This window comes from Xylocopa sonorina, chromosome 11 (assembly GCF_050948175.1).
Source record: "Xylocopa sonorina isolate GNS202 chromosome 11, iyXylSono1_principal, whole genome shotgun sequence".
Taxonomy (NCBI): Eukaryota; Metazoa; Arthropoda; class Insecta; order Hymenoptera; family Apidae; genus Xylocopa; species Xylocopa sonorina.
Genome location: NC_135203.1, coordinates 12,020,253 through 12,047,234, shown reverse-complemented (window position 1 = coordinate 12,047,234; position 26,982 = coordinate 12,020,253). Strand labels below are relative to the sequence as shown.

Below are 26,982 nucleotides of genomic sequence, written 5' to 3'. Positions count from 1 at the left end.
ACTCGCGACAAAGTAAAGTTGAACGAAAAGAATGAAACGTGGAGCAAACCTGCCGAGGTTGCCGGGAGGTTGTTCACCGATCATCAATTAGGTACCTTCGTTTCTCGTCGATTTTCGCGCGATTTCGGAACAGAGACAAAAGAAAAAGATAAAAGAAAAAGAAAAGAACGCTCCCCGGCCGATACAACGGTGTTTACGCGTACTCAGCTGATATGAATGGACTAGGAGGTGCGCGAGCGAGTGTACGTATTTGTGGATTCGGCCATGACGACTTTCGGTATAAATTGAAACTTCTCGAGGGTGTCTAGTCGGCGGTGGGAGAATGTCAAGGGGCGGAGGACAAGGAGAGAGAGTTCGAGGACCTCGAATACGAGACGAAGATGGAAAGAACCAGGCAAAGAGAGGGGAGAGAGTAGGAGCGAGGGAGCAACCAACGGATGAAAGGAGAAAGAGAGAGGGAGAGATCGGCGAAGGGTAGAAAGCCGCGAAGCTAGGTCAGTTCCGTTTAGTACGAAGCAGACTACGATTCCGTTTGGATCAGAGGAGGTTCGCAGATCGAGATCCCTACGTGCCGCGTAATCGTTCGACTCTTTATGACGCATTCTCTCTCAACTTCCTTTTACTCGAACAGTCGAACACAGTCCCGATTCCAGAGATTATGAAAATAGGTAGATACCTTCCTCCACCATCTAATATCTCGAATGATATCATCGAGTATCGTAAAGAGGGTAGAAAAAAAAAATTCGAAAATATCTCTCGGCTCCTAGTTTGCTCTCGAAAGCGAAACGAGGAGCGATTCGGAAGGGAATGGATGGCAAATCGAAGTGTACGTCCGCTCGAAAAAGTTATCCGATCCGCTGCAATGTTCGCCAGCTCCGCTTTCTCTGTTTGCTCGTGATTTTCTCGACGAACGCAACGCGTACCCCGTCTTGTTCCGTGTTTGCACGGCGGACATAACGTAGAGGTAAACAGGCGCAAACAGAGTTTAGCATTGGAGGGTGAAGAAGGAGGAAGAAAGGGAGAAGGAGTACGGAGAACGGGAAACTGAGAACGGAGAACGGAGAACGGAGAACGGAGAACGGAGAACGGAGAACGAGGAAGAGAGGGCTCCACTCGCCTAGCGCAGCGTGGGCTTTTCTTGTATTCTATTGATTTTTCCGAAAGTTCGCGTGGTGGGAGTCTGGCAGGCAGCGGTGTGCGAGCTTGCCAGGAGTGTGTTTGCGTGAGCTTCGGCGACGGTATCGTCTTTTCCTTCCCTCTCTTTCCCTTTATTGGTCTTTCTATCTCTCTGTTCCCGAGCTGCTGCCGTTTTCTCCTTCCGTCCCACTTCGACTCTTGCCCGCGCTCTCCGCCCTCACTCCCTCTCTGTTTCGAGGATCGTTTCCCATTCGCGAGCTGCTCGTCTTTCGCTTGGCCGAGCTAGCGCCGCGCACCGGCTTCCTCCTTCTCGCTCGCTCGCTCGCTTTTGCGTGAAATCCGCCCTCGACCCCGCTTGCTTCGGCACGCTCGCGTGCTCGCGCTCCAACCTCCAACCTGGTGATACGTATGTACGCGAACCTATACTTACATCCTACCACCGGCCAGCGTGCGTGCATGCGTGTACACGCGCGCGCACACGTACACGCGCAGAGCCTCGCGCCCATCTTGCTACGCGAACCAGGACCGTGATAAGAAATTACATTTCAATCCTACCACTCGCCGTCAATTAACGATCGATTGAAAAGATCGACTACTAATTACTACGCGTCAACGTTTACCAGTGTATTATCCTTCGTGAGATTGCATTAAACATTGGATTTCGCGTTCCATTGTTGGACTCACCGATCGATGAACGAACGATAGATCAGAGGGTTAAAAAGGGAAAATCTCTGGAAAGACGGGTTGTCAGAGAGAGAAAGAGAGAGAGAGAGAGAGAGAGAGAAAAGTAGAAACACCGCGGCACCATTTCTTGGTACAGCCCTTGGTATTCCATCCACCCACATCGCGGCAGGGTCACCGCATGCACCACCACGTCGAATTTTCTTGTATAGGTGTCCGCGTATGTGCCACCTTATATACGAGCGAGATACGCGCGCACCCTCGCCTTCCCGGTTCGGCGTATACGTACAAATACGTATACACTCTCTCTCTCTCTCTTATGGCGGACTCGGTCGAATGGATTGTACGTGTTCCACGGACACGCGCGCATCCAACCTAGGTTTCGACGAACGTGCGTGCATGCAGCCACGGTGAAACGTTGCGAGCGCAACCCGTGCGCACGGTTCGTCGCCGCGTCGCGTCGCGTCGCGTCGCGACCAGGCATTCGGCCAGCGAGTCAGCTAGACTGGCAGGAAATCGGCCAACCAACAGCCGACTGACAATGAGCCGCGCTGCGCACCGGTCGATAATACCGATCGATTTTCCCGCGGAATATTCGGATTCGAGGTCGAGACTATCAAATCTCCGTCACTGTTTTCAACGTTACGCGAGATCTCGAAGCAAATTTTTCTACCGGTTTTCGACGCCGGCGTTGCGACGCTGCTGGTGAATCGTTCGTTAATTATGCTTCGCGGAAGTTTCGAAGATCCGTCCCTGTTGAATCGAATCCGAAACTTATCTATTTACGGAAAAGAATATCCTGTCTCTTTAAGATTCGAAGGATTCGAATGATCACGACGATGTTGGATAGTTTGCGCAAGACCAAACCAGACTCTCTCTCTCTCTCTCTCTCTAAACGCGAGAACGTACGTGGACAGGATGAACGATGGTTATTTTCGCAAATACAAACGTACATGTTACGTACATAGGCTCGTAGGTGTACGGACGATCGTTCGTGCAACGAAATTCTAACCTATTCGAAAAGTTGCTCCGAAAATAATTATTTCGCTGGTTGAAAACTTATGGTCGCATCCGGTGATAGCCACGTGTCTCGTGGCGAATCGTGCTCGATCGTTAAACTTCGATTATTAACGCGATCGTGAATTAGATTATTTCTAGGAGAGAAAATAGTAACGAAACTGCGTCGAAGGTGGGAGGAGGAAGGTAAAAAGAGTAGCTGAGATAAAAATTTGTGTGGTAAAACCAAGATAGAAGGTAGAGAAGAGAAGGTAAAAGAAAAGAAGAGAGCCGGGCCGTCGATGGTATCGTCTTCGTCGTCGGTAGAACCGGCGTTGCTGCTGCTGCTGCTGCTGCTGCCGTCCTCGACGTCGTAACCGTGGCCGGCGGGAGGCTCCGAAACCGAGCGAGCCCGAACCTAGTCGACGGAGGTCGGAAACGCACGAACCATGCGGCTCGAGCGACCGAACCTGCGACACGACCAAGCAGTACGGTGCCGACTCTTGCTGCCGCGGTTACAGCTTTTGTTGTCTACCGTGGACATAGAGTGTTTACGAGTGACGGCAGAGTTCTCATCGAAACGAATACGGAACAACGACGTACGGGATAGTAAAGCCAGAGGAGGGACAGAGGGATAAAACGGAGCGAGAGGAACAAAGAAGACGGACAACGGAGCACCGAGCGTTAAAGAAGCACGATTTAACGAACAAAGAAAAATCGTCAAGTCATACGAAGTTTTAGGAGCGGCATCGTCGTTGCGTTATCTGAACCGGAATAACGCGACGTGTCGTCCGGCTAGCAAGACGACTGAACCACCGACGCTCGAGGGAAACAGAGAAAGACGAGAAGAAAGAAGGAGACGGGGATTGTGAGAAAGAGAGAAAAGACAGAGTGGGAGAGACGGAGTACGGGAGGGAGGGGGAGAGAGAAAGAGAGAGTGAGAGAGAAAGATAGACAGAGAGAGAGAGAGAGAGAGAGGCAGAAAAAGCACAGTAAAAAAGAGAAAATATCGTGCCGTCTTTATCGTCCGGGGCGTGGGTGCAGCGAACGCGATTCCCTCGGACGAAACCGCTTTGTCTAGAGTAAACGACGTGCAAGAGCGAAGAAAAGGTATGATCGGTAACACATAGTCGTCTAGCCTTCTGCTCTCTAGTGCTCCAAACGTGTTAACGAAACGTCCAAAACTAGCAACAGCAACGATACCAGCAGTAACAGCAGTGTAACAGCAGCAACAATAGCAGCAGCAGCAGCCGTAGCGTTACGAGCAGAGACGAGGCGAGACGGGAGTGAACAACGATACGGAAGAGGAGAAACTTGGAAAAGAAAGTTTTTAGCCGAGGAGGATATTCGGCTCAGCTTCGGATCGCCGCCGCGGTTGTGGTCACGTGTAGTTGCGCGCGGGTGAAAATCGTGTGAGAGAGAGAGGGAGGGGGAGAGGGAGAGAGAGAGAGAGAGAGAGAGAGAGAGAGAGAGAGAGAGAGAGAGAAAGAAAGAGAGATTTCGCGGGTTCGAACAGAAAGTCGCGAGTTGAATTTGGACGCCTCGCTCTCGCGGCTCTCTCTGATTTTGGGTAGAAGATTGGAGCGGCGACGGGAGACAGACCGTTCCGACGGTGAAACGGAACGACTCCCGAGAACAGTTGCCGGATATTTAGTAGGAGGATGAGGACGACGGTAAGAAGGATCGTGAACGGTAACCGGAGGACGAGCAGCACTAGAGGACTCGATTGAATTGGCGGCAGAGCGACCGTATCGTCTTCTAGCCGGCGACCGTCGTCGGCGAGCGACCGGGCTCGCCGCCGCGTCGGTCCCGTCGTCGCGACGGTAGTACCAGTTTGCGGTTTTCGGGTGACAGTGCCAGTGAGTGCGTTGGTGGCATCGACGAGCGTTTCAGTTCTTCCGGCTCGCGTTTGCCTGCCTGCCGACGGCTCGCGTCGCATTCGCGAAGCCGTCGGGGAGAGGAAGACGACCCGGCCGTTTGCTTGGCTGGTTCGCTTATTCTATTTCTCGACCGAATCGATCTCGCGATCACCGTTAGTCGCGAAAGACTCTGTTGGATTCGCGCTCAATCCAAATTTACTCCGAAACACGAGGAATATAATCATCGAGGATGCAGGTGGCAACGCTGTTTAGGGAAAGCGCCACCCTGCTGGGTGCCTCTAGCCTGGATCCCCCGCAGACTCACCATCATCAGGCTATGCACCCGCAACAGCAACAACAGCAACAGCTTCAACAACATCCCGCTGATCTGCATTTAACTCATCATATGCAGCATCATTACAAACTGTAAGTTTTCCTACGATCCACTATAGCCATCCTTTCATTTATTCTCTTTCTCTCTCTCTCTCTCTCTCTCTCTCTCTCTCTCTCTCTCTTACCATACGTTCTTTAATAATATCTTGTTGCCATCGATCGACTACCGCAACGATAGTTTACCGATCGCGTGAACCGAATTCAGGTTCCGACGGTCGCCGAGAGCATGCTTTCCCGAGTGATAAATGCACTCTGTAATGAGATTATCTTGTTTTACATTGGTCCTCGCAATATTGGTCCTCACCTCTTTACATTGGTACGGAAGATCGCTTAAAGTTTCACTTTTTGTACCATTGCCGTTAATCCGAACTACGAGTCGGCTTCGCGTAACGATACGCATATTCGTGTATGCGTGGATACGAACGAACGATCGGCACCAGCATCGAATTTTACGTTTTGTCTTATCGGACGATGTTGTATTTTCCGTTGCGCGACGGAACACAGACCAGTACAATTCGACTCGTCCTTTCGTTATGCTCCATACGTTGTTGTCAAGGCATTATCGCTTCACCTTTGCCTTCGAACTTGAAACACTTGACGAATTTCGTTTCACGTATCGAAAGGAATGTTTTCGTTCCTTAAACCGTATAATTTCCTCGACGCATCTCGCGATGTTGACGCGTTACGTACTCGCGAACAGTGTTTTTGTTCGGTGTAAGGACCGGTCTAGAGGCGGAGAGACGATAAACGCGTTTGACGCGGCCTCTGGAGAACCGATGGGAGAAACCGTGACAAGTTTCGTGTAGACGCGAGAACATCGATAGGTCAAGGCTACATTCTGCTGCGGTCCGAAGAAATTTCTGATCAACTTGGAGCATGGTATTCCCTTTGCTGCGTCGGTGAAACGATACGCGCGACGCGGCTACCCTTCGCGACGAATAACTTGCTAAACGCGGCTGCGAAGAATCGCACGGAAGACGAGGACGAGGGTAGGTAAACGGTGGCACGTGGTGGAAGGACGTGTTTTGGCGCGAGTAACGGGGGAAGGGGGATGGGGATGGGGGGCGGGAGCGGGGAGGTAGGACAGGGTGGTATAGGACGCGAATGCGAGCACGATCACGTGTCGTTGATGAATCGATCTTATCGATAAAACGGAGCCGCTTCTTCTCGTTGCTCTCGTTCAACCGACGTTGTCCGTTGTATTCGGGTCCAAGTTATTCACGTATTCCACAAGTTTCGGAATAGGCGAACAGAGAATCGACTCGGATGAAACGTTTGTCGCGGAAAAACAGAACTTGTTTATCCGGATGATATATAGGTTCTTCGGTCGTTTCGAGGATAAGTATTCGGCGTTAACGCGCGTAAATCGCATTCCTCGCGCGATGCGAAACCTCAACTCCGGTTCGTCTATTCTTTCTTCCTCCATTTTTTCCTCTTCGCCTTAACGCTGTTTCGCGGTGCTTTTTCTTTTCTTCCTCGCTACGCCGACGGACGCCTCCGTTTCTCCTTCCGCCTCTTTCCTCTCCTTTCTCTTGGCCGTCTCGCACGGTTATCTTCCTAGCGTTTTTATTTTAGCCCGAAGCAAACGTCGAGGTGGAGAAGAGCGGAGAAGAGCGGAGAAGAGCGGAGAACCGACAATGGCAGGAGGGAAGTAGACGGGGTATAAACGGGCGAGAGAGAAGGAAAAGTAAAGAGGTGGATAGGAAAGACGGGCAAGGGGTTAGGCAACGAAGGTGGAGGTGCGGGCGCGCGCGCTCGTTCGTGTTGCGCGGAGGTGTGCGAGGTGGGTTGGTGGTGGTGATGGTGGTGGTAAGCGGTAGACGGTCGAGGACGGCGAGGTGGCGGGGGCGGTGGTAGGGATAGAACACAAACGGCCGCACGAAGAGAGCTCGTCGAACGGGCGCTGCTCTCCTCTTCTCCTCCTTCGGCTCCGGCAGGCTATGGTTTCGTAACACGCGTCTTTCCCGCTCTCCGCCTCGCTTCTCTTCCATGGTCGTTCGTGCAACGAGTTCCCTGCAACGTTCGTGGTACGCGTCTTTTGAAAAATCGGGAACTCGCCGCGAGTCCGCGCACCGTACGATGGAAGAGAACGGCGGCGAGGTCGCCTAGTCGCGCGGTCACCTGGCTGGCTCCCCGAAAAAATCGCTAGGACCATCGTTCGATGGAATCGGTAAACACGGGCCGGGAGAGCTCGTCGACGATCGGTACACGAATCTCGTTCGTTCTTCGGGGTTTTCCAGCGGAACGAGAAATTACAGAGCGCAACTGACTCGGTCCCGCTATGCCAAACAGCACCACCTAAGACACCGTCCATACGGATCTCTAGGGAGCTCCGTGATTATTCCGGGCGCAAATTTATTTTTATCAGGCTGTACCGGCCTGTTCTCGCGCTCGACAGCCAACGTTGCCGGATTACAAGTTTTTCCTCCGATTCCTACGAAATCGACCAACTTTAGTTTTCGCGAAAAAAATACGGCCATTCGTTCGGGAAAAGCCTGATTCTCTGGGGATGATACGTGTCTCTGGAATTTTCTATTCCTAGTTAAAGGTACTACGACCCGTGTAACTTTACTGAGCTGTACAAAGGGATAAATGGTGGTCGTTGAACGACTGCGAACCAAATCGAAACGCGACGATTGTACGTTCCATTACGCGTGGTTCGAGTGATCGAAATTGATTGGGGGCATTTCTAGGGGAATCTACGAAAGAAAGGATAGATTAACGCGGCGATTAGCGTAGGTCACAGGCGGAAGGTACGGTTAATTTAACAGCTGTTGAAAGAACGTCGCGATTCTAGGGCAGCGAGGATAAGATAAAGGGATGAAAATTTAGCAGGATCAAAGAATTTTCGGATTTACCATCCGGTGACCGGCACTCGGGCTTTGGTTCTTCCATCCGAGTAGACCGAGAACGGTCGTAAATAGCCTCCGCAGCAGAGGCGGTCGTAAGGGTTTCCCTTATCTGCGTCAGCGTTTCTACTCGCACGATTACCTACGGTTTCCTTCGCGTACGGGGCCAGCGAGCAGTTTCTTTTTTTTTCCTCTCTCTCTCTCTCTCTCTCTCTCCTTCTTTTTTCGATAATCATCCGCGCATAAGTGCGGCTCGCGGTGGTGTTGAAGCAAACGAGAATACGCGCGCGCGTGTATGTGTGTGTGTGGGTCGATCGTGGGCATTCGGCGCGTTTCGGGCTTCTCCGGCCTCTCCACGGTTTTCGCTCTTTCGACCTTTTCGTCCCGACAGATGTAAGCAACGCAACGGAACGCAACGCCCGGCAACGTCTGCTAGCGAAAAACGTATCGCAAGCGGGAACAGTTTTGGTCCGTTCACCGGCCTCCAATGTGAAACTGGCGAAACTTTCTTCGCGTAGTCGGACGATGTCCTTGAAAGATCGCGAGTCATCGGAACGACAAAAAGTAGAAACGAAAATAACGCCGAGGAAGAGAAACGGTACGGCGTTTTCTTCCGGTGTTAACGAGGAACGTATCGAGTTCGATTTGTGGAAGGAACGCGCGACACCGACCGTTCGATGAGTCATCTTGCTTATCGAACGTGAAACAAATTGCGAAAAGGTAGAACGGAGACGTTTAACGGCTGCACATGTTCAGCCAGTACGCATACATACATATGTATATATCGCTCGCGTTATCCTCCGCTGAGACGATCGTCTTATCTGTTAACGCGACGATATAGCGTACGGAGTAAGGAACGTTTGCTTACGTACATAATCGTATGCATGCATGTATGTATGTATGTATGTATATGCAAGTAGCTCGATGAACCGGTTTTCGTGCGCGGATCGAGGAAGGACGTGGTTTCTTTCGGTGACATTGTAAACAGCCGTGGCGTTACAAAAAGGAAAATTGACAGACCAAGGGAAATTGGAGGAAAAGGAAAAGGAAAAGGAGAGAGAGAGAGAGAGAGAGAGAGAGAGAGAGTGCGTGAGCCGGAAAGAGCGCAATTAGGCCGCATTACCGAATTACGTTACAATTGAGAATAACGAGCGCACGCGGTAATAAATTAGAACGGCTCGCGTAATCATTACCTCAGAGTTTCGTGTAACAGCGTCCCTATCAGTTTACATTCGACTTTAATTGCATCGCGGTAGGAACGGAGCGGGTTTTTGGTGGCCCGATGGACGGTCGGATAGTCGTAACGATCTGAATAATTAAACGTGCTTTAAATATCGCAACGTATTCCCCGATATTGGTGGAAATAAAAGATGAAAAAAATGGTTGGAAGGTTGGTGATGTTGGTCGACCGGTGATCGGTTCGTACGCGGCGACAATAGTAGCCGTGAGACAACGCGATATCGCGGGTTCTCTTGATAACAGGTAATGGCGGTGTTTACGGTTACCAGCGAACGCGAACGCGAACGCGAACGCGAACGCGAACGCGAACGCGAAGGCATACGCACAAGTTTTCTCGTAAATCTAAAATATGTACATACATCTCTATGTATGCGCCCCTCTAGGCACGAATAACAGGCACGAGGACCGCGGTTATTATAATCGATCGATTAATCGATCGAGCAGTCGAGATTCGATATTTGTTGTTGATTCTTGCGAGAAGAAGGGCGACCGGGAAACTTTTGGCACGGGGTACGGTAAATGGTTTACTGTCGGGTATGCGAGAAATTACGAGGCAATGGTAGGCGATGGGCGTCTGGGAGGGACGAACGGAGCGGAGGCGCTCCTCCCCCTCTTCCTCCTCCTCGCTCTCGCTTTTCCGTACTCCTTCTTCTTCGCGCAACATCACCAGCTGCCGGGCGCCCTCTCACCCTCTCGTCGGTGTAGGAGTCGCTTCAAAACTCGGTCAAAGTCTCGTCGCCGTGGCGCGGCGTCTTGCTTTGAGGATTCGAAGGAAGTAAAAGGGTCGTTTCTCTTTCTCCGGTTCTTCTTTGTCCAGCCCTGTTCGCTCGTTACACGGCTTTCTTTCCTTCCCTCCTCTCTATCTGTTCGCCCGAACGCAAATATCCCCGCCGCGTTGGCAGAGTAACGTGGGTTTTCTCTTGGTTTTCGATTCTCGTTCTGCTCTGGTCATGAGCATCTTCCCTCGGCTCGGAAACCACGGTTATTGCTCGAAACCAATCGTCGAATATCTGGAGCGTGAAAGATTTCCGAGACAAAACTTGTCGACTGAAATGAAGACTGAAAATTTGTCCACTCGTTTAAGCCCGACAGCCCGGTATCGGTCGGCGGTCTTCTGTTCGTACGGAGAACGGAAATTCAAAGAGGGGGTAGACGGAATCTCGGGACAGGATCGTCGAAGGAAGGAGAAAAGTTTTCAGCGATCTGCGGATTCGTTCATATTTGATTTGCCAGGCGAGAAAAAGTCGCGGGAGGGAGCGGGAGTGGGAGATGGAGGGCGGTAAAACGGGTCGCGAGCAGAGGGAGAAAGTTTAAAGCGGCGAATAGAGATTCGATTTATTGACTTTCGAAGTCTCACTCTCCCTTTTTTTCGCGGAGGTTCAGGCAGGGGAAATCCGGTGGAAGTACAGAGAGGGTTGTGAAAAAAGCAGCGAAAAGAGCACTAGTATCGACGAAACGGATGGCGGTAGGTCAGGATCGCGAGAAACGAGATGGATACAAATCATAAAATTTGATTGGACCGAGCTAGGCCAGGGGAATGTCAGCTGCGTGCGCGCAACCATGTGTGCACGCGTACGTGTACGTCCGCCGATATATCGACTCGCTTTGCGTATTCTCGGCACATATCCCGCTGTACACCGAAAAGGAGGAGAGAAGAAGCGAAAGCGAGAGGGGTAGAAGGATCTTCTTTTTTTTTTTTTTTCCTCTCGTTTCGACTCGTCGTTATTCTTTACAAAAATATACACGCGTGCGCGTATCTGTAGCAAGAAACGTGGACGCGACGAGAACTTATCCGGAGGGAGACCTTGGATCGGTAAACTGGCGCGATTGAAAATCAATATCGAGTGCGTAATCAAAGTTACGAAATAAATGGTGTGGAGCGCGAGCATGGTTGCAGTTTTCCCTTGAATCGAATCGTGCCAGTGGTCGGTAGCGAGAGTCCGGTCTAGTCTGGTCTGGTCTCGTCTCGTCTCGTCTCGTCTCGTCTCGGTGAGGATGGCTCACGCTTCATTTGAATTACATGAAAATCGAGCGAGCTCTTCGAGGGGCGGCACCAGAGAATCCACTCGATCGATCGCGACTATACGTACAGATTCGAGGTAAGATTATCGCGGTACAACCGCAAGAGTTGTTGCGTCTCGAGAGATCGAAACGAGGAGATTCGTTGTTGTTCTTTGTCTCGCAGATGGAAGAAAAGAGCGAAACGCGGACCGAGACTATTCTCGATTCGAGTAAGATCGCGATGACGGATCGACGGATTGCGTAGCTCTACCAGCCTCGCGACTGGAGACGAGAACGAAGCGAAAATTGATTTTCCAAATACGATGGATTTCGATTAACCCGACTTTTGCCGATTCGCCGATAACTGTAGCAAGAGTATGGCGTACCGGAAGATTTTCTGAATGGAGATCACACGTGGCTCGAACCGGTGGCTTCGGGTACGCGGTCTACCATTCCTACGAGTATCGACGTCGCGGACAGGACGATACGACGTTAGGTCAAAGAAGAATAGCAATTTCTAACTAGAAACTCGCGAATTTCCCCTCCGTTCTTTGTCACCTTTATCCTCGATGCAGTGGAGCATCGTTCGACCAATTCTTTTTTCGACGGCCTTTCCGTGAAACGAATCGCGACCGATATCCGTCGTATTTAGACGGATCGCGATCTAAACGTTTCAACAGGTTGGTTCGCGGGCTAGTTTCGTCCTGGTCGAGTGAAATGCCAAACGATTGCTCGTAAAGCGCAACGGAGCTGCGACTCTGGAAGAAACAACGGGGCATCCAACTTTGAAAAGATTCGCAAGATCGTTCGATTGTTAATACTTTTCGTACGACGGGCATTACGTCGCTGCCGCGTAAGGTTGCGCGACAACTTCCTTTTCCCATTCCTCTTCTTCTTATCTTCCGGCGCAGACCGACTCGGACATGGACGTCTCGATTCATTTCTTTTTCTTACTTTTTTCAATTGGGAAAGCTCTCGGTCGCGAAGCGAATCTTTTCGCAGGCGCGCGATGCAGGATTTTCAAGGATTCGTTGCGTTACCTACGCACCGTGCAGCGAAATGGTTTTTCCAGAAGATGCAAACCGAAGATGGTCTCACCGTGCAAAGGAGGAAATAGGGTGGTGAGGAATAAAGGAAAACAGTAGTACTCGCGCGAGAACAACGATCCGACGAATAAACGAGCGAGCGAGCGAGCGAGAAATGCAGGACAGTGAGAACGGGAGGACGCAAAGAGGGAAAAGAGAGAGAGAGTGCGAGAGCGAAAGAGCAGTGGTTTTTCGTTATCGACATTTTCCAGGACGCGCATAGGTGTGCGTGAGCGTATACATGTGCGTGAGCTCCTCTCGTTGCCCCCTTTAGCGGCGAGCCTGTGCGAGCTACTACTAACCGTGTCTGTGCGTAGTTGTAGCTGTCTTTGCCGGTGTATGCGCGAAAATTTGTACGGGTATGCGTGTACGTGTTGGCGGGCATACGGGCAGCGCGCGCGCGCGCGCGCTACGTGTGTGTGTGTAGAGTTTTCTGGAGGTTTCCCCTAGCAACGAGCAGCAGCACCAGCACCAGCACCAGCACCAGCACCAGCCACAGCCCGGCTTAGGGGTAGCTACGAACATCGCGCGCGACACTTTGTCTCTTTCCCTTTACACTCTTCTCCTGTCCTTAGCGTACTTTCCAATCGCTATTTCTCGTTGACCATTCGAAGAGGCGTCCAAAGAATCCGAATCCGAATGCGCGATTCCGAACCGTTCGAGGTCGAACCGATCGAACGTTCTTTCCCCGAAGCGTAACGATCGTGATTAAAATTTTTGCTACTCTCCCATCTTTTCGAGAGGTTTTTCAAAAATAGCATCGGATCGTTCCGAGTCGTTAACTCTTAACACGGAAGTACGTCCTCGACCGGTGAGGCTCGAAGCTTTCCCTAGCAGGGAGTAAAGTGACGAGAAGCAGAGAGAGGTGGGAAGAGGGAGGAAGAGAAGGAGAGAGACGGATAGAATCTCTCCATTCCCTTGCTCACCTCCCTCGTCTCACCCCCGTCGACTGCCCTAGTCGTTTCCAGCAAGTACTTCTATGTACCAACCATCTCCTACACGCTATCCCTATGTACCTTGTATGTATATTTACCTTGCTGGCATATACGCGTACCTACCTATATGTATGTACACCGGGACCCGCGATACATGGGTCTGCGCGCCACATAAAAAGTACATAGACGGGTGGTAGTAGGTATAGCATCGGTTGAAAATTATTCCGAGTATTTTCGAATTAGCGTGCAAAAACGGGCAACGTGGCTGCGCGCGGCTCGAGTAAAGGAAGAAAGAAGAGTAAAAAAGAGCCGATCTACGAAACGTTGTTTCCACCGGTGCAACCTTTCTTGAACACGCTTCAACGATCAAATTCCTCCTCGAACCGCTCTCTCGAACCTGTTCGTTCCTCGCCTTACCGACCTCGAGATCGGTGAAACCGATTTCGCGCGAAACAGCACAAATCTCGGTATCGTCCACGTTACTACGGAAACTCTGCTTTCCTCCCGCAATCCCTTTATATACTTTCCCGAGTTGGAAACCCCTTTCTTCGTTGAACGAGAGTTACCCGTTGCGACGCCTACGCACGGTTTCTCTTCTCTTCCCTTGTCTCTAGCGTTCGCGTGTACCTTCAACGAACCTCTAACCGAAACCGAGAGAATGCTCGCGGCGGAACGTGGTCAAAATTATCAGTCCGAGAGGATTCAGGCCCGTTCGAGATGCTTTACGTTTACGTAACTCTTTCGTCTTGACGTGTTTTTCTCTGCCTGCGACAGTCGCGCGAACGTTTTTCTCCTTGGCAGCATATCGAGGGAAAAATTCTGCTCGCCCCCTCGATCGACCGATACCGCGACACGTTTTACGTTCTTACCACGTGACGCGAAAGCAAGAGGGGTTCGGCGCGACGCGACGCGGCGCGTCGCGTCTCGTCTCGTCTCGTCTCGTCTCGTCTCGTCTCGTCGCTTCGGAAGGATCGACGTTCGATCGAGCTTTCCGTCGTACGTGTACAGATAAGGTGCAGAAAATGACGAATTTTCCGCTGTATACCGCTCGGTGGAAACCGAATTGTTTGTATTTAGTCTCGAACGTAATATTTCGCGTATCGAGCGTATATACGCATCCATCCGCGAAATATTTGACCCCCCTGGTGCATAGTCGGGTCCTTGTCGACGTCCGATCACTTTTCGATCGGTATCGTTAAACGTTGCGTTATTACTTGTTTCGAGTTAAGATTCAATTTACCTGTTGCTGGTCGATGCGCAAACACATTTCCTCCGACTTCATTCCTGTAAACGAGAAAAAGAGAGTAATTTTAATAGAATATCAAGAGTATTAACGTCGTGCGATCTTTCTTTCCAGATCGTATCCATCGCCTGTGCAGAATGGAGGGCCGAATGGGACAACGATGAATTGCGGTGGTTCTCAAGGTATACCCAATGGTCGAAAGACAAAATAACGAACGTTATGTTATTAAAAAGAAAAGAAAAGATTGAAAGTACGGTCGCATCTAATTGGGGATGGGTAGGTACAACGAAATTGTACGTTTTCAGAGATGAAAGGGTAGGTAGGTATTTCGCAATAAAGCCAGGGCGGTGCTGATTAATCGGGCCAGTGAAAAATATTCGGGAAAACGTTCTACTGCCTATTAAATTAGCGTTGCATTAAATTTATTGGCAGGATTCCCTTTTAAAGAATACCGGTAGAGCTTGGTGACGCATATAATTTTCAACGATCAAACGTCGACGATGTATGAAAATTTCCGGGGTAAAGTTTTGCTAGGATGAAAAAAATTGGCCGCCGCCTCGTGACAATTCAATATCGCGCGATTACGCGGACAAAGGTAGAACGAATCAAATGCCATTTTAATTTCCTATATTGTACCTTGGAAATGCGCGAATGCGCTGTTCGGTTCTGTGTCGCGTCTGACGCGAAAATCCGCTCGTTCGCGATCGATCGAGTCGATCGAGTCGATCGAAGAACGAATGACAAAGGGATATCAATAAGGAAGGGAATATCGAGCGGACGCGACAGTTTGGTTTTCTGTGCAGGAGTGATGGTAAAGCAGGAGGCGAGGGATGACGGTTACGAGACAAGTCCGGACCTCGAGATGAGGAGCACCGGCGGTGACAGCAGTCAACAGTACCACACGCCGCTGACACCGCACACACCGCACACACCACACACGCCGCATACACCCCTCACGCCAATATCGGCGACAGCGCATCAACCCCAACAACCTGGCTCGACCGCATCCACCCTCGGACAGGTGAGGTTATCGCGTCTTTCGAACCAGTTTACTTTACTTTCTTCTCTTTTGAAAACGGGAAAATGAAACGCAACGATCCGCAGATGGCGATCAAGTGCGAGACCCCGGTGGACCCGTACTCGTTCGTCGACGAGGAAATGTCGATGAGCGGGATGAGGACGGCTAGCAGCCCGATCGGCAATCCGGAGAACATGACGTGTCCGGCTGGAGGGCAAACAACTCTGGCTACACCTACCTCGACACCGTCCGGTCCGCTCTCCGGACCGCAACATCTTCAGATGAACCTCGCGGTGATGAACGGCAACGTGAATCCCCAGTTGGTGCATTCGACGCATCAGCCGAAAAAACGAGGCCGCAAAAGAAAATCCGAAATGATTCTCACCCCGGAAGAGTAAGCACGCGTCCCACCCACCTACCATTTCAAATGTTATCTTCGCGGTTCTTTCCTTTACCGTTTCGATGCTACCTATTCATATTTGCTCGATTTTATTCAGGGCGGAACTGGCCGAGGCGAAGAAACGAGCAAAAACGTACAAAGAGAGAAAGAAGCACGACAGGTTCGACGGTATGCCGGAGGAGGAAGTGAGCAAACGCGTTCTTCCGGATCATCTTACCAACAATCTCGACATTATCATAGTAAGTTAGTTGACGGATATTATTCATCGCATCGCGTCGCGTCCCGTCGCGTCGCGTCGCGTCCCGTCGTTTTTCACGCGAGGAGAAGGTTTATTAATCGGATTAGCCGTCGGCGTAACGGGCGTCTGGTTAGCAGGAAAATCCATCTCGAAGGTATCCAGAGACGATAGGAAGCGTAACGACGAGAAACAGCCGTTTGTAGTGCGTTCGTCAGGTGTTGTAATCGCTTTAATGGTCCATACCCAATTCGGTTATCACGCTCGAGGTTGATAACGAGCGCGAGCTCGCTCACCTTCCCATCGTGCGTGCCGTTTCATCGAATAGACGGGACCGCAACCCCATCACCGTCGCCACGTATCGATCGAATTTCATGCGATTTTGAATCGAACCGGCGAAAGAAACTGTGTTACGACTTGCCGCGTTCTATCGTTCGAAAGATGGAACGAAGGTCAGGTGGTTATCGCGTGTGTTTGAGCGAGAGGGTGAAGAAGGGGAGAAAGAGGGATCGAGTTGGTTAAAGGGTGGTTCTCGTATTCATATATTACGCGAAACGAGTAGTCGGCGGCGGTCGATCATCCGTCAAACGGTGTAAACGCTTTAACGGGCCGTGGGCAATTCGGTTATTACGGGCGTCGTTGTAATCGAACGCAGTGTCGGGCAGCAGCCTTCGTCTACCCCTGAATCCCCTACCCGGAGAGCCCCCCCGTGCGATTGGCGCTCTGCTACCTATCGAATACCCCCGGCTCTCTAACCCAGACCTGCTCCGATCTCATCGACGCGCGTTGTTTTCAATCGGCGACAATTCCACACCCTACCCAAACCTTCCAACCCCCGTCATTTTATCCTCGTTTATCCCGACCGAAGCGCCATTCGACGCCGGCCGACCGGCTAACGCATTGGCGTTAACGCGCTAATGCGATACGTACTTTATGTACGGAGGGAGGAGAACTCGACCACCCGTACCCGACAAACGATACGATACAACCGATTTCAACCTACTACATATTAGTATATGGTAGGTAGAGGAGGTAGTCCTCCTCTCTCTTTCGAAGATCGAATAATCGCGAGGAGCCGTTTCCCGTACCGGCGTTTTCCCGTCACGTATCCTTGGACTTTGTCGCCGTTATTAATTGTCCAACCGACGGACCGAAGAGCGAAGATAATGTGGTTGCGCAACAGGTACTACCACACCTGTGCGTCTATCGCGGCGTTGCATAATCGCGGCTAAGAACACTGTTAGGTGAAATCCGTGTGAGCCGATACGCGGCTTAGGAACATTTTACGCGCTACTATTCAAAATTCGATCGAGAGTTTGCGACGCCAAATTGACGTTTCACCAATCGCACCGATTCGAGCTAATAAAATCGACTTTTTCTCGCAGATTGGAATCAACCCGGGACTCTTCGCTGCTTACAAGGGCCATCACTATGCCGGACCGGGGAACCATTTCTGTGAGTTACGTTCTCTTCCTTTTTACTTTGCTCTCTCGTTTAACCACGCGGTGGGAAGGCGCCGCGTTCCTCGCGGACGAGTACGTAAGCCCGCCGCGCGCGCTCGATCGAATCGCGCCTATTCGAACAAACAATCTCGCGCGCACGGTTGTACGCGCGCGTGCATTTCAAGTCCGCGACCGCGTTGGTGATACCGCGATGCGCGTAGGTGCCTCCGCAAAGTACATACATAGATCTAGATGGTATATAATATATACCATCGGTACAGAGGGGGCATGGAGAGAGAGAGAGAGAGAGATGCATACAACGGGTCGTATAGATGGAGGCGCGCGGGAGCGCACTCACGTTCACACATAGCTAGCACATGGAGGGTGAAGTTAGGTGTTCGCTGCTGGATTTTCCAGGGTTTTCCCGGGGTTGCGGTAGAGCAGTGGATGGGGTGGAGGCGTGTAGGAGGGAGGAGGGTGGGATACGACTGCGAAGAGGAGTACAGGAGGCGAGGAAGGATGGTCGTAGCGGTGGGAGAAACTATAATGAGTGGTGCGCGTGAGGGAGAGCAGGATAAAAAGGGGGCGAGGGGAGTAGTACGGGGTAAAAAGGTTCGAAGCTGTGGCAAAGGGAGTGTGGGCGGTGAGGGAAAGGCGGGGCAGGGTGTACGCGTGCGTGCGTGTGCGTGCATGTGCGTGTGTGTGGATGGTTGGTGGTAGTAACGGTGAGCAGGAAGAGGAGGAAGAGGAGGAGGAGGAGATAGGTGGGCCGGTGGATGGGTGGATCGAGAACGACGGGTCAATTTAAGCCCCATAGGAAGGGTGGTGGGAGGTAGATGTGGACCGGGCCTAAAGGCAGTAAACGCCGAAAAATTGAGCGCGTTTCATCGCATTGAGCCGGTTCGATCGCTCGAAACCGAACGCCGCGGTCCCAGTGATCGAGGCTCGCGCGACGCGTCGCGTTTCTTCCGCGAGAAGAGCTGTTTGTGTCGCGTACGTCTGCTCGTCTTCCGCCACCGATAATTGTCGTTCGATCGATCAAGGTACGTTTTTCTCATCGGTGACGGGACAACGCGAATCGATCGCACGCGGGTATCGATCATCGAGGATAGAACCGAAGAAGAGACGGGAATGTCGCGACCAGTTTGCCTCTTCGAATGTTTCGGAGATTGAAAAGAATTTCTGGATAATTTCAACTAGTTGGTAAAACTTGTGAGAAATTATGCGCGCGTAGAAAAAGTTTCGCCTCGATCGTCGTCGGCGATGATCCGGATAGGGTGATTCGAGACGCGACGAGACGAGACGAGACGAGACGAAACGAAAGGACAATCGTGGGGTGGATCGCGGGAGTTGACGCGGGGGATGAGAGTCGGCCGGTCGGTGACCCAATTCGGACGGCGGACTTTTCCGAACGGCGCGAAAGTTGAACGTGACCGGGGAAACTTTTCGTGGTCGTGGCGATCGGTCCATGCCGCGTCGCGCCTTGCGGGTCCATCAAACTCCGTCTACGAACCTAGCAAAACCTTAGTTAAACGTTGATCGATTTATAGTCACATCGTCCCGTGTAATAAACGGTTTTTCTTCTCTTTTGCATAGGCCCCTTTTGCTACTTTCGTGGTTAGGAAAGAAAAGAAAAGAACAGAAAAGAAAGGGAAAAAAAGTAATAGCGACGGTGGACACGAAAGTTGAAGGTATCGACAAACTCGAGAGTTGGGTCGATCGATTACGATGACCGATTTTCGTGGTTGCGGCTTCCACGGTGTTATAAAGTAGAAAGTAAGTCTAGACTCTTTGATGCTCGTTAACTTGAAAACTAAACTTCAGACTCCAGCCAGCTCTCTCGCTCGAGATTACGTCCTACATCGTTCGTAGCGGTCCTCCGACGGGTACCACCCCCTGCCACTTGAAAGCACTCGAACCAAGTTTTCATTGGTAAAAGTTTACCACCGAAATAACATCTCGGGAAGATCGCGATCTTCATCGATACAGATACGTCTAGGAGGATGTAAAAGATTTTCTCCGAAACGGACGGCAAGGTCTTCGCAAATCCCGATGAAAGAAACAAAACGCGTGCCTGCGTTCGCGGAAAAATTTGACGAACTCCGCGCAATTTCTCTCGGCAGCCGTTGAGCGTGGAAAATATGAAGAGGAGAGGAGGAGGAGGAGGAGGAGGAATAAGGAGAATTGAACGTCGAAAAGTATCATAGCAGTGACCTGCGAAAAGATTGGGGAAACCAGCTAAGTGCGCGAGTGGAAAAGAGAGATGCAAGTGGAAGTGGGATAGGAGGTGGCGGAGGTTGGGGTTGCCGGTGGTGGGAACTATAATGAGTGGCGGGTATGTGGCGGTGGTGAAGGGAAGAGGGCGAGGATGAGGGCGGCGAGCTCGATGGCGAGGGTGAGGGTAAGAGGAGAGACGGAGACGTAGAGCCGGGATTGGACGTAGGAGGGATAGGTTGTACGAGAGGGGTGTGGGGTGGAGAGGGTTGTACACAGGAGGGTATAGGTAGAGTAAAACGAGATGGGCGAAGGGTAGGTACAGGTGGCGAAGGAGGGTTGACCGGTTCGTGTGGGAAACCGTGTAGCCTCTGCCTCCTCCCTTTTCCACCCACCGGGCACCCTTCTGCCAGCTTGCTGCTCGGTCCAAAGGGGTTGCCAGCAGGGGCCGGAGGGGCAGGAAAAAGGGAACTAGAGCTGTCCGAGGGGGGCCGGGGGACCCGGGAAGGGGTTGTGTCGCACGCCTATCCGCTCGATAGCAGCTTTCGGTCTCTGTGCGCGTTTACTAGCCCCTACAATTTTCTGTCCCATCTTTTCGAGATCCCTCGCCACGGGATCGAGATTCCTGCGAGCTTCCCCCAAACTGCGACCACCTACGACCCATTCGGTCCCCTGCCTCACGGCCCGCTCCGCCCCTCTTATCCTTCCTCTCGCGCCTTTCCACGCGATTCAACGGACCCCGTCTTTACCCCGAAACTATTCCTTCTTATTATTTTACTATTACCAATTCCAAAGCAATTTCAACGATTCCACCCACCCATCTACCTAGATGATGCGTCTAACGCGTGCGACGATTCAAAAACGAGGATCGCGATTAACTCCGTGCTTTTCCTAGGTCTCCGTGAAACGGGTCTTCGTCCTGGAAAACCCTGAAAATTGATTTTCCAGGCGCGGTCTCCCGCGGTACCCACGCACAGGTCTCTCTGCCCCCTCCCCCTCTCTCTCTCTCTCTCTCTCTCCCTCTCTCTCTGTCTCTCTTTTGGTTGCATCGATTTTCACCTGGCTCTCCTCGTATCCCCTGCAGCGAACTCGAACCAGCCGTTCATTCAGAATCGGAGGAAAAGAATGAAAAATCTGGGTCAACGAAATTTCGACTAGATTCCCGAATAGATTTTATGCGAACGATTTATCCCGGCCGCTGAACGACGAAAGAGGCGCGGAGGTATGCAAGTTTGAAAGTGCGAAAACACGCGAAAGATCCTGTTGCTCTCGGAACATTTCCCAAAGTCGGCAAAACGAGTTAAGTCGGTCGAACGGGGGAAAGCCGAAACTCTTCCGACTTTGAAAGTTTCGAGGGCCGAGACAAATTTACGGATACCTCGGAAATCGGTAAACCCGACTTGGCTCTTCTTCTCACCTAAACGCAAGAAAATAACGCCAAACGTTTGGATAAAGTTTACGTTCGAACGGCCGTTGCACGGTTCCGGTGCTCAAGGGGTGCTCCGCCATACCCGTTCGTGCATGGAACCACCGTGTAACTATGAGCGAAATAGTCGCGACACGAAAAAATGAAAAAAAGAAAAAAAAAAGATGGAAGATTGGCGGCGTGGGGAGTTTAAGAGCCGAACGAACGCGTTCCGGTTGACGGAAAGCGTGGTACGGTTACGGCTACGGCTACGGCTACGACTACGGCTATGGTTACGGCAACGGCCACGGCAGACGAGCGTTTAACTTTGTTCCGAAGTTCTCCAAGGTCGTGTGGTGCGGCTGTAGGTCGGTGGTGCAAGAGGAGAAGAGAGAGAGAGAGAGAGAGAGAATTTCCGAGGCCGCGTCATAAATCTCTATCTGCCGCTGCCGGGGGTAAACGCTCGCGGGATATACTTCGGCGACGTCTGTAATTTCGCGCCATCAGACCTTTCTCTCGCGCTCGCTCCTCTCTACTCGTCTTCTTCCTTCGTTCGTCGTTTATTTCTTCTCGAATCAAACTCTCGCTACTTTTTTAATGATTTTCCCTCTACGATCGAGCAGCGTTTACGAATTTCATTGAAATGTCCCCGCTGTTCTCCTCCCGTTCGTGGAAATGTCGGTCGAAGTTAACGACGAAGGCGTACTTGGCGCGCTTCCCACGGACGCTGGAAAACGAACCGCGAGACGCTTCTCTTTCGATCTTTCTAACCACTGCTTAAACGCTCTTTTCCAGGGAAGTGTTTACACCTCAGCGGGCTGACACCTGAACCACTGACGGCGGATGACGACTACAAGCTTTTGCGCTTTGGTATCGGTTTCACGAATATGGTGGCTCGCGCCACTAAAGGTAGCGCCGACCTTACGCGAAAGGAGATCAAAGAAGGTCGGTATTAATCGGCCCTAATCAAAATTAATAAACCGTTCTCGAAACATTCGACTACGTGAATCGCAGAGCAGAGACTCGATACTACGCGTAGCTACGCGCGTACGTGTAACATATTCAACGGCACATATGGCCCGTAAAAACGGGGCTATCCGAGGCCGAGTCGACCACGTTTCAAGCCGCACTGTGTTTTTCGGATCATCGTACGCGCGAGATACTCGAGATCACGAATCGTTGTTCAACGCTTGTTCAACGGGATCGCATATGTTTACCGCGCGGATAGGATGTAACAAAGTTATCCGCTTAACGTAGTCGATCATCAAGTATTCCTCGCTGTCGGGTATCGTCCTTTTCCCCGTTATCGTGAAATACGTGAAATACGTAACATCGCGAAACGGATTGGTTCCATCCGATTCGGCCCTCTTCGAATGTTTAACCTCAACGAATAACGCGAGAAACGAAACGAAAAGTGAAACAAAACGAAACGGTGGTTTGTCAAAGAACAATGGGAAACGCATCGAACGGATGATAATGTAAGCAAACCTGAAACGCTTATCGATAAACGTTCACCGATTTATTTAGGTTTACTTACCGCCTCTGGATGTCCGCCAGCGGCGAGAAGTTTCGGTAACCACGAGCTTAGTAGCTTCGATTCACCACGATCCACGTACGATGCACGTACGATGTAGCGATCACCGGGTTTCCTCCGCTTGATCTCACTGTATCGCTGTTATCAGGCCGAGGTAATAAAACCGACGATCGACGGTTAATTTTGAACGCGTCAGAAAAATCAACCTACAATCACTGGACGAATCTTCCGATCGGGATATTACTCTCCGTCCGGTTTGCTTCGCGATGATCGGCCGCCAGAAGACTGCCGGCATGCGTAATCAGTGTTGCCAACTGGATCCGTTGAAATTCTCTCGGGCACGAGACAGAGACGCTTCTAAAACCGATAAACGCGGCCCGCAACTTACAAACTTTTCGAACGTACCGTTATCGGATGGGACATCGATACCTATTCACGAGTGTTGAACCTTTTTTTCTCCGTTCTGTGTTCTATAGGCAGTCACATTCTGTTAGAGAAATTACGGAAATACAAACCGAAGATCGCAGTATTCAACGGGAAACTCATATACGAGGTATTCTCTGGAAAGAAGGAGTTTGGATTCGGAAGGCAACCGAACTTGGTCGAGGGTACGAATACGGTAAGCCAGGAGGAGAGAGAGAGAGAGAGAGAGAGAGAGAGAGTGTGTGTGTTCGTTTAACCAACAATTGACAAACGATTCGATTTCAGTACATGTGGGTGATGCCATCGAGCAGCGCTAGGTGCGCTCAACTGCCTCGGGCAGCGGATAAGGTGCCATATTACGCGGCACTGAAGAAGTTTCGCGACTACTTGAACGGCATGATCTCCCATCTAGACGAATCGGACATCGTATTCGCCGATTCGAAGCTGAAGAAGAAAGAGCAGGAGGCGATCGAGGATAAGAAGCCTGTGTTTTGCGAGGAGCTTATGAACGACGGGGAGGGCAGAATCACCGATGCGAACGGGACTGGCATCAAACAAGAATCGAGTTCTCAGATACCTGGTAAAAAGAAGAGAGGCAGACCGAAGAAAATAAAAAATCCGGAAGATCAACCGCCACCCGATCCGGAAAAGTTGGACGCGAACGGCGAAGTGATAAAGAAGCGGCGGGGACGGCCGAAAAAGATTCACCAACAACAAAAGCAACAGGAACGGGAGATGAAAGAGCGGGAGCAACAACAGCAACAGCAACACCAGAGCATGGGTCACATCGGGGACGGTTACGGGAGTGTGGTACCGAATTGTTTCTCTCCGCCGAAAACGTTCGCGCACATGGCCCCGTACCCGCAGCCGATCAACGATTCCGGTTATTACGGCCAAGGGATGAACGACAGCCCTTACAGTATAAACGCGAAGCAAAGCCCGGTACATTTGCAACACTACAGTCAAAGCCCGAAATCTATGTCGCTCTCGTTCACTCATTCCGATCTATCCTCCGAGATAAATACCGCGATCTCCTCGGAAAATAATTTAGAGCCTTCGCCGTTAACATCCCCGAGCGTCGAACACCCGGACTTTGAACCTCCTACCAGTATCTCCCAGCAAAATATGAACAACGACCATCGCCAGTACAATCCGGCCGGAAACGGCGAGACCGCCGGTCATCACGGTAGTCCTGGCACCCCCTCGCATTCGAGTTACACCAGTTACATGGGCTACCACGAACAGACATCCGAGCCCCATAATCCTCATCCTCATCAGACCACCCCGACACCGTTGAGTCAAGCTACCGACGAACACTCGCACCACTCCCATCCGACTCCGCCGCACACGCATCCCCACACGCCGACTCATGCCTCGATGTCGCCCCATCATCCTCACGAACAGTACGCCATGAAAAGGAACGCCGGTCAAGACGTAGCCTCCAAGAGTCTCAGCGACCTCGAATCTCTAGTCGACCAGATACCGAGTATAGCCGACGGCGGTAGTCAGCGTCTCCAACACGCGCATCCCGGGATGACGGACGACGGATCTCTCGCGGAAAAAATGGAAGCGCATCATCAATCTTATCTATCGGGCTTCTCCGGGATGCCGAACACCGGTATGTCCAACTACAGTCCGCCCTTGGCACCGCACGGTGCCATCTATCCAACCTCGTTGCATCACTCTCCGAACGAAGGGTACGGCTCGCTTTACGGCATGAACGGGCGGCAACATCAAGACTCGCAACAACAGCAGCAGCAGCAGCAACAACAACAACAACAACAGCAGCAACATCATCACCAACAACAACAACAACAACAGCAGCAGCAGCAACAACAACAACAACAACAACAACAGCAACAACAACAACAACAACAACAGCAACATAGCAAGTCTTATACCGTTGAGAATCTTGCGTCTAGCAATTATACGCCGAGCATGAGCCACGGGCATCCTGGTAACTCGTATCCGAATATAATACCCGGTCCTCATTACCCTGTGCCGATGGGATCGACGAACGGATATCTTTTCGGCGGTCTGGAGTCGAGCTTGATGCAACGCACTTACGGGATGAGCGGTATGAGCGGTATGGGAGGAATGCATCCATCCCTCGGTCACATGGCCAATCCTTATTCCTACAACGGTTCGTATTCTAGTTCCTTCGACGCCTATCCGGCACCGCCGGCGGGGATTCACGCGCCCAGCGCCAATTATCCCGGTAGTTACGCGAGCGTTGGTAGCACAACGCCAGGTACTTCTACGCCACCGTCTTATCTCCCCTCTCATCACAGGCCGTCGGTCGACCTCGCTTACGACGGTGTATGATAATCGATGTAAAGCTATTCGTCGTATATACATACACACATGCATACATACATGCATACATACATACATACATACATACATACGTACATTCATACGTACACGCATACACATGCACGCTCGCATTCGTACACACAGGTATACATACGCACGTACACGTATCGTCATTACCATTACGCGTCGACGTACAGGATACGTGCAAGGACACGCACAGGACAGGCGGACAGACAGACGGACGGACGGACGGACAGACAGACAGACACACGATTCGAGCGCTACGTTTATCTTTTCTACGTATTTTTACACATTTAGGAATCGCCGGAAAATGTGGTCGTCTTTTTCTGGCACGACTTGCTACTACGATTTGCGCGCGCATTTTCTCTCCCACCCCACTTTCTCTCTCTCTCTCTCTCTCTCTCTCTCTCTCTCTCTCTCCCTCTCTCTCTTCCTCTTTTCCTTCTTTCACTTACCATCACTTACCTTCTTCTGCTCTTTATCGAAATTTCGTTCGCTTCTAATCCATCTTTCCGGTTTACCCTGTTCCTTCTTTCCTTCCTTCCTTCCTTCCTTTCGTCCGGCACGATTAATCATTATATCACGAGTAGAAGAAACGGGCGCGCGCGCCTCGGAACCGTGTTATAAAGGCTGCCGCCGTATGCTGCTGCTGCTGCTGCCGCCGCTGCTGCTGCTGCTGCTGCTACCACTATTGCCGCTGCTGCTGCCGCCGCTGCTGCTGCTGCTGCTGCTGCTACTGCTGCTGTTGCTGCTACCAGTGCTGCTGCCATTACTACTACGAAAAGAATAAAAGTAAAGGCAGAGAATGAGAAAGTAGAAAATCGGGCTGTTTTTTAATCGATACACGTGTGTACGAGGTTTCGAAAATGGCGCGCTCGTCGAGGTACTACTACTATTGCTACTACTACTGCTGCTGCTGCTACTACTACTACTACTACTACTACTACTACTACTACTACTACTACTACTACTACTACTATTACTACTACTACTAACTACTACTACTATTCGTCTTTTTTCACAGTGATCGCGCATCGATCGTCGATAATGAGAGAGAAACTGAATGTTGTTAAAGTTTCGCTCTTTTCCGCCTTTTTGCGACGTTACTGTTGTTACGCTTTCGTTATATATTGTTGAGAGATATTCTGCTGGTTTCGCTTGACCAGCGAGCATGTGCAATCTGTTGCTGTTTCAACGAATCGATACTAAGTATATACACTCTTCTCTCCGAACGTGACTCGTTAGCATTTCGAAAATTTACTGTACGCGTCTAGTATACGTTGCTCCTTTTTCCGTTTTTTTCGTTGCACGAGAGAAAGGCTAGTTAGTCGGTTAGTTTGTGTTTGCGCGCGACTCGATGCGTACACGATGTTGTTAGCTGTATGTAACTAAGTAATACATACATGTCTGTACATTGACGAGTGAGATTGCTATTTAAAGAAACGGTAGCAGGTTTCGTCTTTTGTTGAAGGATTTTTTAAGAGCCGACGGATAAGATGCGTCGGAATCACTGGAGTATCTGTATATTCACGATGGTATATTGGCCGATAATAATG

General features: G+C 51.0%; 1 protein-coding gene and 1 long non-coding RNA gene across 2 annotated transcripts; one reads left to right on the top strand and one right to left on the bottom strand.

Moving 5' to 3' along the window:
* Positions 1 to 1,354: 1,354 nt before the first annotated feature.
* Positions 1,355 to 2,426, bottom strand: LOC143429258 (uncharacterized). The gene is made up of 2 exons (XR_013102514.1): positions 1,933 to 2,426; positions 1,355 to 1,533 (listed from the first exon to the last, which is right to left on the bottom strand). It is a non-coding gene; the product is annotated as an uncharacterized LOC143429258 (long non-coding RNA).
* A 2,445-nt stretch (positions 2,427 to 4,871) lies between these two features.
* Tdg (Thymine DNA glycosylase) lies at positions 4,872 to 25,829 on the top strand. The gene is made up of 9 exons (XM_076903744.1): positions 4,872 to 5,099; positions 14,533 to 14,600; positions 15,222 to 15,439; positions 15,523 to 15,830; positions 15,934 to 16,075; positions 17,457 to 17,526; positions 21,928 to 22,077; positions 23,143 to 23,285; positions 23,375 to 25,829. The coding sequence occupies exons 1-9, from the start codon at positions 4,924 to 4,926 to the stop codon at positions 25,412 to 25,414; spliced, it is 3,315 nt and encodes a 1,104-aa protein (XP_076759859.1). The 5' UTR covers positions 4,872 to 4,923; the 3' UTR covers positions 25,415 to 25,829.
* The last annotated feature ends 1,153 nt before the right edge of the window (positions 25,830 to 26,982 follow it).